The sequence below is a fragment of the Lineus longissimus genome, chromosome 12 (assembly GCF_910592395.1).
Source record: "Lineus longissimus chromosome 12, tnLinLong1.2, whole genome shotgun sequence".
Lineage (NCBI taxonomy): Eukaryota > Metazoa > Nemertea > Pilidiophora > Heteronemertea > Lineidae > Lineus > Lineus longissimus.
Genome location: NC_088319.1, coordinates 16160772 through 16174837, shown reverse-complemented (window position 1 = coordinate 16174837; position 14066 = coordinate 16160772). Strand labels below are relative to the sequence as shown.

Here is a 14066-nt window from a genome sequence, read left to right as displayed (position 1 = left end):
CTCCTACTTCACCAGCTAAATTTTGTGAAAGACTGGGACAAGTCATGAATGACTGGGATAAGCTCTAAAAGACAGTGGACTATTTCACCTGCTACACCAGACACCGCTTGTGACGGACAAGGGAGAGACAAAACCTCCTACTTCACCAGCTAAAGGTTGTGAAAGACGGGGACAAAGTCATGAAAGACAGGACTACTCTAAAAGACAGTGGACTATTTCACCTGCTACACCAGACACCGCTTGTGACGGACAACGGGGGAGACAAAACCTCCTACTTCACCAGCTAAAGGTTGTGAACGACAGGGGACTATTTCACCTGCTTCACCAGATACTCTTCCGTGTTCGTGAGAGTCAGGGGACTGTACAGTCTGCTTTACCTGTTACAAGGTGTGAGAGATGGGGGTTGATACTTCTTGCTTCATGAACCGCGTATTGTGAGAGACAGGGGACAAAATTTCACTGGCTACACCATACATCAGTTGTTATAGACCAGAGATTGTACCTCCTGCTTAACCAGCAACAGGTTGTGAGAGACCGGGGCCGACGTCATGAAAGACAGGGGCCCAAGTCATACAGGACGGAAGACTGTTTCGCCCCTCGCACCCATTCTGAACCATCAGAGTTAATCGGTCCGTTGGTGTAACGGGTCGGCGGAGTGGCACCAAGGCTAGAGGGTCAAGATGCTCACACCAGCCGCCGGCTGTGAAAGACCGGAGACTTCTCGTTTACCACAGCCAACAAGTTCAGGGGAATGACACAAGCCGCATGTCGGGAATGACAGGTTCCCAACCTGCCGCTGGGTGTTACAGGAGGACTGTTCCCCTGGTATGGAATTCCATTGTGGCTGTTGTTGTAAGTCGCGTCGTCCTCTGTCCCCGCCTCTGTCGCTCAGAACTTGTTGATGGTGTAGCAGGAGGGATAATCCTCTCCCTTTCACAATCTTGTCGCCTGTCTCGCACAACTGAAATGTCCTGTCTCCCAAAACTAGGTCCCCCACCGTTCGCAGCTTGTGACTAGTGACCAATAGGTATCCGAGAAGCCCCTGGTCTTTCACAGCAGTTGGTAGGAGGTATAACAGCTGATTTTCACACCGTGGTCCCCTGACTTTCACAGGTCGTGGCTGGTGTAGCAGGAGGAGTACCCCCATCGTTCGAAACTTGACCAAATGTCTTTTACAACCTGGTGGTCCCCGTTTCTCACAACAGCAGCTGAAACAGGCGCCTTTACAAACTGTGTCTAGTGTTACAGGTGAAATAGCCCACTCATTTCAACATGAAGGTCCCTTGTCCTTTACGATGTTGCCCCATCTCTCACAACCTGGCTGGTGAAGCAGGAGGTACTGTCCTTGGTCGATCACAACCGGTGTCTGGTGTAGCAGGTGAAATAGTCCACTGATAAAATTTGGTCCACTCTCTTTCATGACGTTGTCCTTCGTCTCTCACAACCTATAGCTGGTGAAACAGGAGGTACAGTCCCTTGTCTATCACAACCGTTGTCTGGTGTAGCAGGTGAAGTAGTCCACTGATAAAATTTGGTCCCCTGCTTTTCATGACGTTGTCCTCAGTCTCTCACAACATATAGCTGGTGAAACAGGAGAATGGGTCCCTTGTCTATCACAACCGTTGTCTGGTGTAGCAGGTGAAATAGTCCACTGATAAAATTTGGTCAACTCTCTTTCATGACGTTGTCCTTCGTCTCTCACAACCTATAGCAGGTGAAACAGGAGGATCAGCCCCTTGTCTATCACAACCGGTGTCTGGTGTAGCAGGTGAAATAGTCCACTGATAAAATTTGGTCCCCTGCTTTTCATGACATTGTCCTCTGGTGCCTCACAAGCTCTAGCTGGTGAAACAGGAGGTACACTCCCTGGTCTATCACAACCAGTGTCTGGCTTGAAAATTCCAGCCACAGAAGTGGATCTGGACGACCAAGCATAGACACTGGGGACATTTCGGGATACAACCAAATTTGTCACCAAATGCAAAGGAGACGAAGCTTGTGATAAGACTAGGATTAACGAAAAAGAAAGACTACGATGTACACTTCTCTGATATTTATTAAGATTTCAACATAATCACTTTAGTTGCAGTAGTTAGCCCATCAATAAACAAAATTATGAATATGTACAAGTCTTTTACAACTATACAAAACAAAAATAACCAGAATACCCAAAATGGATAATTTCACGTTCAACAACACAATTGCCTACTTCACATAAGCTATTGAATCTAATATGCTTTCTCATGCCTCTTGTAAAACTGACTGCCTATAAAGGGTATATCTGAACAAAAGACGTTCTCATGAGAAAGCTGTGCGATGCCCATTTTATCATATACAAAATATGACATTGTGATCTTGCCAGGCATTTCCCCAATATCTCACTATGTAGTTTGTGTTGCCATTACAACTTCCAGAACCGTGACAGGTGACCTCAAAGAATAAAGGCTCAGAGTAAGATGAGAACTTGGTGCTCGACCTCAACCAACAGTGTGTCTGAGTAACAAAAAGATCACAACAGTTTTGCATGGATGCACACTGCAGCAGTATTAAACAAAGAATTAAGCATCACAAGACATATTACACTCACTCATCACTTGAGTAACGTCAATGGAAACAGCGTGTCTATATGACACTGTATGGTAGTGGATGTGCTTCTGCAGCGTGTACAAGAAGATTTTAGCTCGACTGAGGGCCGGGTCACGCTAATGTTCCCCTACTGTGGAGGTCGAGGTGAAAGACCTTCCCAAAGCGCTTAAGGAAGGCTCAACATACCATTGAGAAGCACGGAAGTATGAATGTTAATAAATTAATGGTCTGATGAATAGCATGCATGTAGCTCAACTGACTATAAAAGAGAGCATATCTAAAACCAATGCAGAAGTGGTAAAGAGTCGGTAGAAATGTTTGGAACCCCTCGGGATTGCTGTCAAAGGACAATTTGAAAGAAGTTTGTTTAGGCGCTCATGCCATTCATCCCACAACAGGGAGGAGGGGGGGTACAGGGTTCTCATTGACTGACCGCTGCATCAGACATTTGAATAAATTAGTTTCATTAATCGACTTTGATGAGTAGTCCAGACAGTATCGTAGCACCCCGCTCCTTCGTTGACCACTCAAGCTCATTGTTATTGAATCGTGAATCAATCTGTTCGTTGGCTCCAATCGACTGAGGCTCGACACGGTATGATCCGGGTTTGATCAGCACTTGGAATAACAAGCGAGTGTGGTGCGTTTTCCTTGTCTTCGGGTCTCGGAACCTGAAAACAGAAACAGCATAATGAAAGAGTGAAGAATACAAGGGAACCTCCCTCAGTGGAAACATCTCTATTCAGATTCGGGACACTAGATCTGGAACACAACTGGTTGCTCAGATTTGATTTGATCTCTTCATTCAGGACATCTCTCTATTAAGGACAGCACTCGTCAGTCCCGTACTTACTCATGTTTTGGAGCAAAGATATCGCAAGCGGCATAATTCGTAGTTGGTGAAACAACAATTTGCTTGAGATCACAGTCATCTGGTTTCTTCTTTTCTGAGAAGTATGTTGGCTGTGGTGCCAGGAGCGCACTTCCCATCACATCACCTGCAGCAGAAACACTCAAAGTCAGAAATATGTTGGTTACAGGCAAGTTTATCGTCGTCAGGTAACTGGTTGATCCAGCAGCATGACCACAACATTTACTATATCTCTCAATTTGGCAGAATAGGACTTGCCCACCCTGACCGATGAAGGAAGAAGGTTTTTAAAGCAATATTGTTCCTCTTGGTGTGTTTTGTGTACGAGTTTGAGGGGGAGGGGCATGTTTACTCACTTGGGGTATGAAGCTGGCCACAGTCGAGAATCTTCCTAATGGCACCGACTTGCGTGCCATGATAGGCCACGTGCCACTTCTCAAACACATTCATGGCGTCTGCTTTAGCCGGCATCCTAGAAAGAGGAAGGGGTCAAGGGAAAGTTACAATGAGAGTGAGATCTGGGGACAAGAATGGAGCCTAAGTGCTTCTCTTTATTGGAACAAAGACACCCAGGTCTGAGCAGATCAAAAGCCGTGACTGTTACCACAATGGGACCATGGTGTCTTGAGAAGACTAGTTCGTTTCAAACAATCATTTAGGCAATCATACTGTGATCTCTTAGAAAATATTTTCTTATGGATTTCAAATTGTATGGGCATAGTTATTGATTCAATACAACACTGGCCAGTTTCGATTGTTAAGGAATTACTAAACGCAAATGACCAAGTGACTCAATATCCTGTAACTGGAAGGTGGGGCGAAAAAATATAAAGGGGCAACATTATGTAATGATTGGTTATGCCAAAGAACATTAGCCTATTCTGTGTACGCATAACAAATATAGTGGGTAAACCATAAAAGGTTAGTGCCAGACACTGAATGCCATTCTTACTCTGTCATCTGCAAGGCCAGGACCAGGCAAACCTTCACAAGGTAAGAATCAACTGCAGACCACTGAATCACAACCATTGACATTTTATACATTCTATTCATTCCTTCTTTGACTTATGCATAATTTGGCCAATTAGGCCTGCTGTGCTTAGAACCTTTGAACAGTATTTCTGAAGTCGACTGCATTGGTGTACGACAGCCTTGGGACAGGCTCATATGACAAAAATCAATTTTCTCTATCCAGAATCATGCCGAAATGGGACGGAAACTGGGCGGATGTGGAGACAAAACATCCTGCACCGAAACGCTACGTGCGTTGCCACCGCTGTAAGAATGCCTCGTTGGTCGCGCTCTGGGACGGGCCTGATGGAAACTCCTCCTGTTTTGGTCGGGCCAACCTGGACAAGAATATTGAGGGACTCCAGGTAGGCAACACTTTACTTTCTCCAAATGTCATGCAAATTTAGGAACCTTTGAATCTTCTAACTTGAAATCTCAGTTATTCGTAGAAGAATCAGTGAAATTAAAACCACCCATGAAAATTTGGTGATTTACACACCGTCAATTCTCAAAGAATTCAGAAAGGCCCGAGAATGAAAATTCCATGAACATGAGACAAAGTAAAGAAATATCTTCATTGTTATTCACAGGGCTACTTTCCATGGGGTGGCGATGAGAAAGACTCGGTCAACTTCGGCAAGTTCAAAGTGCTCGTCAAGGATGAAGAAACCGGTTACCACTGGGTAAGAATTTGTGTCCTCGAGAAAAACCCCGGCAAGTACCACCCACTGGACATTGACGGCAAGTCGCCCTGCTGTATCAATAACCTACTTGGCAAGGTGAAGATAGCGGAAAGGAAAGGCTTTACTTCGTGGGGTGGGAAGGAGGTCCAGCACACAGGAGATGAGCTGACGGAAGCGTGGGTTTTGTGCGTGCGTAAACGTAACCAAAAGAAACGGGTCGTGAAGAAACAAGCTAGGCGTGATGCTGGTCGAAACAGTGATAGCAGTAGCAGCAGCAGCAGCAGCAGTGACTCTGACTAAGTCTTACAGCATTTTGAGAAATCCTGTTTGGACAATACTGCATCACGGTTTTAATTGACAGCAGTTGGTACTAGTTAGTATTAGTTCTGGTCCAAGACCTAAAGAATACCTCATGTATATGTCAACCACATGTGAACCATACAGGGTAAATTATAAAACATGGGCCCATTGAAAGGCTGAATTTGTTTTGTTTAGAATGACGTAAGCTAAAACGTATCAAGCCTCTGCTAAACAGATCTCAATTATAACCCATCACTATTGTCAGTACAATCATGTGACTAAATGAAAACCAAATAAAGTGTAGCTGCATGACGCTAGAATTGTATCTTTTTTATGCAATTACGGCAGACCATTCTGGCCTCGGCAACAGACCACACTCAAAGTTGTTAAATTGGAGTAAGCTGAAATGCTGTGCTCTTCCAGTAGAATAACAATAAAGATGGATTACCTGAGTGCAAACCGGCACCAGCCGAATGGTACCCCATATTCCTTGGGTGGGTCACCTTGTCGTACATACGCTTCATCTCCACGGATCTTATGGCACGTCTCACAAAAACAAATATTGAAGTCCGAGTTGAAATAACCATCTGAAATAGAAATAGCCACTTGAAAGAGAGAGCCACTTGAAAGAGAGAGCCACTTGAAAGAGAGAGCCACTTGAAAGAGAGAGCCACTTGAAAGAGAGAGCCACTTGAAAGAGAGAGAAACTGTAAACATGAAAATTGTGAGAAATAACACAACCTGGTAGATGCGACAGTGGTCCAGTGGCTCGAACTCTTGGCTAACAGTCAAGAGGACCCTGCTACAAGTAAGGAACTTACCTGGAAGCCCGAGTGAAACTTTATATCGCGTACACATTTTCTGATATTCACAATTCTTGATTTGATTAATTTCTATTGGAGGACAGATCTTTTCTTTTACACCTGAAATAAGAGAAAGTTTACAATGTAAACAGACATGCGAGACCAACCGAATATCACGATCACTTGTTCAAGCAAAGGCTTAAAGAGAGGGCTGGAGGTACGGCGGGCCTATGTCCTATGATGTGAGTATCATGCATAGGTGGGAACTTGGTCAGGTTTGAGATTGTAGAGACACCTATTGGGGGGATTCCTGTGACATGATTTGACCCAACTGCCCCTGCTAATAGTCTCATTTTAACACTGATGAAGGCTCAGCAGAGAAGTGAGAGAATATTCAATTCTCCTACCTTCGACCATGTCTGCCTTCTCCCTCTGATCTGGAGGTGACGGTGGCTGTGAGACGTCATCATCTCTCACCACGGTGACCTGATCACACTGCCCGTACAGGTCAACCACCGCGTAACACACACTCGGAATCTCTTTCGCTGCAACCCCTTGGTCGACGCCGTTTACGTATAAATGTAGCGCGCTGTCGTCGTCGACCATGACCCCTATCACATGACCTATCTGCAGACTGTCGAGGTTTGGACCATAGCGCTCCTTTACCTGGAAAATGGAAAATGTCATCACATTTGCGTTTCTGTATTTGAGAGAGCTCCTCAATGCTTTCCAAGGACCGATCAGTAGGCTCAAACTACTCTAGCTTAACATTGACAGATAGAGTGACAAATTGCTTACCTTTACCCCACAGTGGAATAAGGAATCACCCTGGATCATCCAAGACGGCCGCTTCATGCCAACAGCGGATACGGGCAAAGTGAATTTATCGGGCTGAAAGCCGATGACACCAATCACTAGGGAGGACGTCCACTGAAGATCTAGAGTATCTATTCTAACCTGAAATGAACCATAAAGAGTCTTTCAGCTTCAAAAAACTCCAAAACAATGCTTCATAGCCATACTTTTTGCCGATGGGTTCCAATTACAGACATAGGACTCGTAGGTTTCCACCGGGGTCTACGGTTTCCTTCTACTTCACCCAATATCGATAATAGACGACAGTGTCACCTCTGAGCCGAGGTCACGGGTTCAATTCTCATGAGGTACAACAGTTCTCCTTACCCTGAATATATAGTTCCTTGGTAACGGCCGACTACTGACCACCATTCCTTGATTATAACTTGCTGTCCTATTGGCTGTGAGATTCTTGTTGCTAAGGAGAATGTTTTTACCATGGTTACCATGGAGTTCTACCTGTATACTGTTGGCTGTGTCTAAATCTTGTTCCCGCTGAAAAAAAGATTATGACAATTAGGAATGACAATGATCTTCCTAGCCCTTTGGGGGCAAGGGCTCAAATTACAGTGAGATGATGGGGTAACAACGTCCTGAAAATTGTTTCTTTCCCCCTCGGCTCATAACGACTGATACTACTTTTTAAGGAATATGAATAGCTCACCTCATTTGATTCGTAGGTACTCTCCGAATGTATCGAGGGTGGCCGTGAGGAATTGAGGGCATCTTGAAAGGATGAACTCGTTATGGTCACGCCCTCTATTCTACCGTACAAATCTATTACAGCAAAGGCATTCTGAAAGAAAAATTGAACCTGCTTTTAACTGTACAATAGTTACAGACCAATTGGTGATGTTTTGTGAGACAGCCAAACCGAAACATCCAGTTTGGAATCAATTCCTCAAAGGCGTAGGCAGGTATAATGTCTTCTAAGTCAAGGGCATTGCACATATCATTATGTGGTAGACTGTTGAGAGAGAATATCATCCTGCATGCGGTTTTAAGCTGATTACATGCACAGCTTTCAGAGTGATGAGAATTCTTTGGCAAGATTACCTTAGGTATATTGGTAGCTGCTATGCCCATGTCCTCACCGTTGATGTAGATATGCATCGTGCCATCCGAGCACCGTTTGATACCAACGCGGTTACCCACCTGCAGGGAAAGATTCAACATTAACAAGTTCCCTAAGTACCTTGAGAAACAAATTTGCAGCTGCACTTTCGACTCAGTTAAAATGTAAGAGTAGGGAAACCACAGTGAACTTGGGTGACCGCCCAGATTGTCTCTGGATTCTATCGCAGGTCTTATTGCCGCAGCAATGATCACCGCAAACAAACATTTATGGTCGCATCATCGACGTTTTGGGGCGCCTTACCTCCAGTCTCTCCAGAGAAGGCACGTAATTCTCCTTAATAGTCACACCATTCTTCTTCACTTCTGAACCAGCAATGATCCACGCAGATTTAGCTTTCAGTTCTAGAGCTGAAGATGGCACATTTGATACGGGCGAACTATTTGACACGGCCATCGCTGTCAAGCCGATCTGTAGAGACCCAGACCACTGGTTAGCCACTTGGTCAATTTTGATCTGAAAGGCAAGTCTGACATCGTTAAAGTTAGGGTCTTGGGTTAGTCTGATATCAAACAACTCAGTTTGCAGAATGGAGTCGTCTCTCGAAGGGGTCACATGCAGAACATCCAGCAAAACTGTTGATATTCAGAAGCATGGAGTCTGGCTTTACATGTATAGTGTATAATGGGTTCGCAAGCAAATGCTTCACAGTTGGCTAGACTTGGGGGAGAAAATCTTATATTTGAAAACTTTCTCAAAGGCAACCCACCAACTGAAGATAAACCTACCTCAAATATTTCATTGGCTCTGAGAGGATCACAGCTGAACAAGAGCCCGTGGTTAAAGTTCTTCGTTCTTTGAGCAGAGCAGCAGTTGTTCTTTAACGCCACGTTTTTTCCACAACATTGACTAAACCGATGGCTGATGCCATTCATGCCCGAGGTGGTCACGCACTGATGAGGTGTCACCTCAGTGCTGGAGACATGGTTAACCTCCTGTGGCTGCACACCGGACCCATTTGTGATGGTCACCTGGGCACACTGACCATACAAGTCCATAACAGCATAAACACCTGCAATATTGAGAAACTATCACTTTCAATTCATCCCATAAGAATGTTTCACATTGGCTAACTGGCCATCTCTAGTCACATTTTGTGCTTTACAGGGCGAGACTTCCCGATTGCTCAATCAACGTTAGGAGGAACATGTTTGGTGCCCGATGAATTGACTGCACCTACCTCGGGGTATATCTGTACATGCAACTCCCTGGTCAACACCGTCAACAAAATAATGTAACGTGGCATCCGAGCGCCTCATCATGCCGATTCTTGACGAAACCGCAAGACTGTCCAGGTCGCATGCGTAACCGTTGCGAACTGTTGAACCATCTTGCATGATTGCAGATCCACTGAGCATCCAAGTGTCATAGTCGATATCTGTCATGGTGTTAGGAAAGTCAATCTCCTCTGGTCTGATGAGTGAAACACCTGAAAGATGATTAGCTCAAAATAATGTGATATCAGAGACCACACAATTATAGTCTTAATCCTTTCACTACCTGCTAAGGGGGGTTCCATTGTGTATACTCATGTTTTGACTCACCTGCCTCTATTGAGCCCGACCACCGGTCCACCATGCGCTCAATCATCACCTCGAACAACTCATTATCACGTAACGACCGATTACTCATCACAATAGCATCGTTGAATTCGCCGCAGGCGTTAGGTCGAGATGCTGTCTTCCCTCCACTTAGGATGGTGGCATTCTTCCCGTGAAGGTGATGGAATAGCAATTCCTCAGACGAGTCTGAAACAGCTTCTGTAACACCAACTGCTTCAGCTGGACTCTCCATATCAACTGAAATTTGAAATAACAACATCATCATAATGTGATCTTTTGCACCGACGCCAATTTTGTTGTTACGTGTGCGTGGGTTGGCTTGATGCGTTGAAACAGTCAGAAAAGATACTCGAGTGAATTAGCAGCAGTGAGAAACTAGGTTGGAATCAATCTAAACCAACTCACATGTGCCAGTCTGATCAACAATAGTGGCCTGCGATGCCTGTCCATAGAGATCAATCACACCGTAAACATTGGCGGGGACATTGGTAGCAGCCGCCCCCTGGTCGACGGAGTTGACATAGAAGTGTAGAGTTCCATCCTCCTTCCTAGACACGCTCACACGATCACCAACCTGCAAAAACAACCACAGATAGAATCTTCACGACATAACGATCAATTCTTGAGATCATGACTGCATGATGCTAAAATGACTGCAACTGAGAGAAACTAAACTAATCAACATCTTTGAACCTCTTTGAAACGAATCAACATCAAGAGTTGTTTTCTGAACCTAACCTTCAGCCGATCGAGATTCTGACCATAGTCGTCGATGGTCGTTGTTCCGTTATGCATGACGCCATTGCCTGTCATCATCCAAGTCCCAGAGCGAATATTCGTCATCGTCGATGGGAAATCAAGTCCCATCGGTGTGTGAGTTGTCACACCGATCTCTATAGACCCTGCCCACTTGTCAATTATTTTATCAATGCGAACTTCGAACATCTCACTTGACCGAAGGATTCTCTGGGTCAACACAACACCGTTGTTGAAATCATCCATTGCACTGGAATGAAGACGCAGAATACATTTCCTGATGATGTTTCGTGGATATTGAAAGCAAGATGCATCAACAACAGTTTGTTGTTCACTTATCCCTGCTACTACTGTATTACAAGTAGTATTAAGGCAAAGGCTTTTGGCAATGGGACACAGGACACAGAGCAAATCGGTAAGTGTCTGGTGAATATACTGCCCTATTAGTCCAAGTCTAAGGACTACAGGCCCTGGTACACCATGATTTTTAATCTAGCATGTACAAAGATCAGACTGATATTGAAGAAACAAGCTGATCAAGTTGCAGGTTTTCCTGTAACTCTTTGTTTCATGCAACATTTATTGATGGAACTTGTTTAAAGGGGTATGCCGTACGAGTACATTTCAGTACCCCAAGAGTTTAGCAGCTAGACTAGAGGATTTTGGAACATACTTTGGCCTGTAAGACGTCCTCTGGCCATTGGTGACGGCACAGTGCGATCCACAATGAGGGTGAAACAATAGCTTTTCAACCTCATGGTTATCATCTGAAAGCAGACGGAATGGATGGATATGTATGAACATTCCCCAATATCAGAAATAAGGGATCATTTTAAAGAGGTCTCAGAAAAATCATGAAATTTTCGATTTTTTTCTAAAGTTTACAGTAATTGTTCTACCTACCATGGTTTTCTTGTTCTGTATACATATCCCGATACTGGCGGAAAATGCTGTTGACTCGTCGATCGAGACTCTGCGTCTCTTCCGAATAGCCTGGGTCGCTGCTATCAATGATGGTCACTTTCACAGCCATGCCGTACAGATCGACCACACCCCACACGATTGCCGGAGTGCGACTGGATGCAACACCTTGGTCCATGCCGTTAATGTAGTAATGCAGTGTTCCATTGGCTTTCTTCATCAGACCTATCCGGTCGCCTTCCTGAAATGAGCCAACAAAACAATTACATTCTGTTTAAGATATCCACCAGCCTTTTCAGATCAATGGCTCCTGCGCCAGGAAGAAACTTGAAGACATTCCCTTACCGTTAGTTCATCAAGGTTGAATTCACCATATTCTCGACGCGTTCCTTTCCCGTTGGTAAGAATGCCGCACCCACTCATCATGATTGTACCTGAAAAACAAAGTTTTATATTCTCACAACTCTGAGATGATTCTTGCCAGCCTAACACTGAACAAGAGAGAACTTACATATATTGTCTGGTGAATATACTGCCCTATTAGTCCAAGTCTAAGGACTATAGGCCCTGGTACACCATGATATTCCTCTAGCATGTTTAGCTCAGACTGATACTGTGAATAATCAGACTGGGAAGCTGAGTTACAGGTATTCTGAAACTCTTTTCATTCATGCATCAAATCATAGTGGAATTGGAAAGCCCATCAAGACACGTTATTCATGTTGGTTGGGTCACATAATCATCACGTTTATCGTGATAGCTGCAAAATGGCTCCAGTTAGTTAACTTTTCCAATCCCACATGCAAACACGAGTGCAAATTACTGACCATTCTGCATCTGGAATGGATCCATGCCTGAACGCATGTTCGTCATGGTGGCAGGGAATTCGAGCATGGCAGGATTATGGGTGGTGATTCCCACCTCAATTGAACCAGACCATTTGTCGACCAGGCGATCTAAGCGAATCTGAAATCAAAAGGCAGAATCTATACGCAATGAGGCATTATTGATCCATTGATGGGCAAGAAAGACCTAAATTACAGTCCCTAAACTTTTGATACTTAACTTAGATGACAGAGAAGCCCTGATTGTTTACAAAGCTAAAGAATGGCAAAATTTGAACTACAGACAACACACTTGAGTCGAACGAATAGTTATCTCTCACCTCAAATAATTCATCATCCTTAATAGGTCTGTTCGTCATGACGACACCATTATTAAATTCATCAAGAGGGCGCCGCCGTTCTGCTGTGCGCCTGTTGTTACTCAGCTTAACGAGGCTCCCACAGCGCTCGTGAAAAGTCAAACGTTCGTTGGAATGAATATACGACGCCTCAGCTATGGCTTCATTGGTTAGTTCATTGGAGATCACTGGAAAACAAGTAAACATCGATTCAGAAATAAATACGAATTGGACCAAACACGACTTTGTTATTTGAGACAAGAAACTGTGATCACTGTAACCTACGACCAGATCTGTGACTAATGCAGTGGTACATATGTAATTGTCAAAGTGACAAAAATCCTTGTTTGTGGGGTGATTTAGTGAACATCAGCCTTCCTATTGAAATGATAAAGGAAAATTGATGCCTTTAGTTTCGTTTGAAAATTCATCTATGCATTAGAAACAGAGACCTGACGCAAACAAAATGTTGTAAAGTAAAGTCTCCTGAATTTACTCACTTATTTCTCTACTATTGTCGTCCACAGTCGTAACTTGAGCACATTTACCATACATATCAACAACAGCCCACACAGTGTTCGGAATTCCGGTAGCAGCCGGACCCTGATCAGCACCATTGATAAAGAAATGTAAGGATCCACTAGACGTCCGTAAGACGCCGACACGGTCGCCTTCCGCTAACTGATCTAAATCTCGACCATATTCTTCTATTAACGAATGTCCGTCCTTAAGAATAGAGCTCCCTGACATTACCCATGTCCCCTCCCGAAATCCTGTGGCGCTCGTTGGAAAGTTCAGACGGCCAGGGTCACATGATGTTATACCGAGTTCAATGGAACCACTCCATGAATTCACCTAAAAGGAAGAGACACGGTTAAGTGATGACTGGGAAACCAATCAATCATGACGTTTTGCGAGATCCATCATATCTCATTATCTGGAATGGATCAGTTGCAATGCCGTCAATCGTAGGCGTACCTACGACATGTATTAACGAATTGTTTCATGTAACTGCAGTGGAATATATATGTGCAAGGCCTATCACATGTATGTACGTATGGCCTACATGTATGTATGCATGATGTATGTATCATATGTCATGTAGTGATTTGCATGTGATGTTTGAAAGTCAAAATCATGTAATGAAAACAGAGGTTTTTAGCAAATTTATCACCTTCCGGTCGATTTTCACTTCAAAAAGTTGATTATCTTTCAGCGGCTCACTACTGAGAACAACCCCATTGTTGAATTCTTGCGCTGGGTGGTTTCGCTGAGCTGTTTTATTATCATTTGAGAGCGATACGAGGGACCCTGTCCTCGAATGGAACATCGCTGCCATTTAACTTATCCAACGTAAAAACCGTACAGTAGATGTCATTGTCATAAATTAGGCAAATTTC

General features: G+C 44.1%; 2 protein-coding genes across 2 annotated transcripts; one reads left to right on the top strand and one right to left on the bottom strand.

Annotated features, from left to right (window-relative positions):
- Nucleotides 1-2048: 2048 nt before the first annotated feature.
- Nucleotides 2049-14005, bottom strand: LOC135496751 (neuralized-like protein 4). Its single transcript, XM_064786235.1, has 23 exons — nt 13841-14005; nt 13167-13521; nt 12649-12854; nt 12311-12449; nt 11829-11917; nt 11466-11724; nt 11236-11329; nt 10545-10812; nt 10212-10380; nt 9789-10043; nt 9425-9673; nt 8973-9256; nt 8488-8700; nt 8166-8264; nt 7774-7905; nt 7437-7604; nt 7053-7211; nt 6662-6920; nt 6273-6374; nt 5900-6038; nt 3814-3929; nt 3440-3584; nt 2049-3257 (listed from the first exon to the last, which is right to left on the bottom strand). Exons 1-23 carry the CDS (start codon nt 14003-14005, stop codon nt 3053-3055), a joined length of 4269 nt encoding a protein of 1422 aa, XP_064642305.1. The 3' UTR covers nt 2049-3052.
- On the top strand, nt 4417-5575 carry LOC135496752 (uncharacterized). Its single transcript, XM_064786236.1, has 3 exons — nt 4417-4450; nt 4653-4833; nt 5059-5575. The coding sequence occupies exons 2-3, from the start codon at nt 4657-4659 to the stop codon at nt 5449-5451; spliced, it is 570 nt and encodes a 189-aa protein (XP_064642306.1). The 5' UTR covers nt 4417-4450; nt 4653-4656; the 3' UTR covers nt 5452-5575.
- Nucleotides 14006-14066: the final 61 nt, after the last annotated feature.

Excerpts from the sequence above, each read along its gene's own strand:
- LOC135496751 (XM_064786235.1), bottom strand. The coding sequence starts at position 14,005 with ATGGCAGCGATGTTCCATTCGAGGACAGGGTCCCTCGTATCGCTCTCA. Across the intron at positions 7,605-7,773 it reads GTACCTACGAATCAAATGAG|CGGGAACAAGATTTAGACAC; the intron begins GTGAGCTATTCA and ends TCTTTTTTTCAG. Across the intron at positions 6,039-6,272 it reads AGTTTCACTCGGGCTTCCAG|ATGGTTATTTCAACTCGGAC; the intron begins GTAAGTTCCTTA and ends TTTCTATTTCAG.
- LOC135496752 (XM_064786236.1), top strand. The coding sequence starts at position 4,657 with ATGCCGAAATGGGACGGAAACTGGGCGGATGTGGAGACAAAACATCCT. Across the intron at positions 4,834-5,058 it reads AGAATATTGAGGGACTCCAG|GGCTACTTTCCATGGGGTGG; the intron begins GTAGGCAACACT and ends TGTTATTCACAG.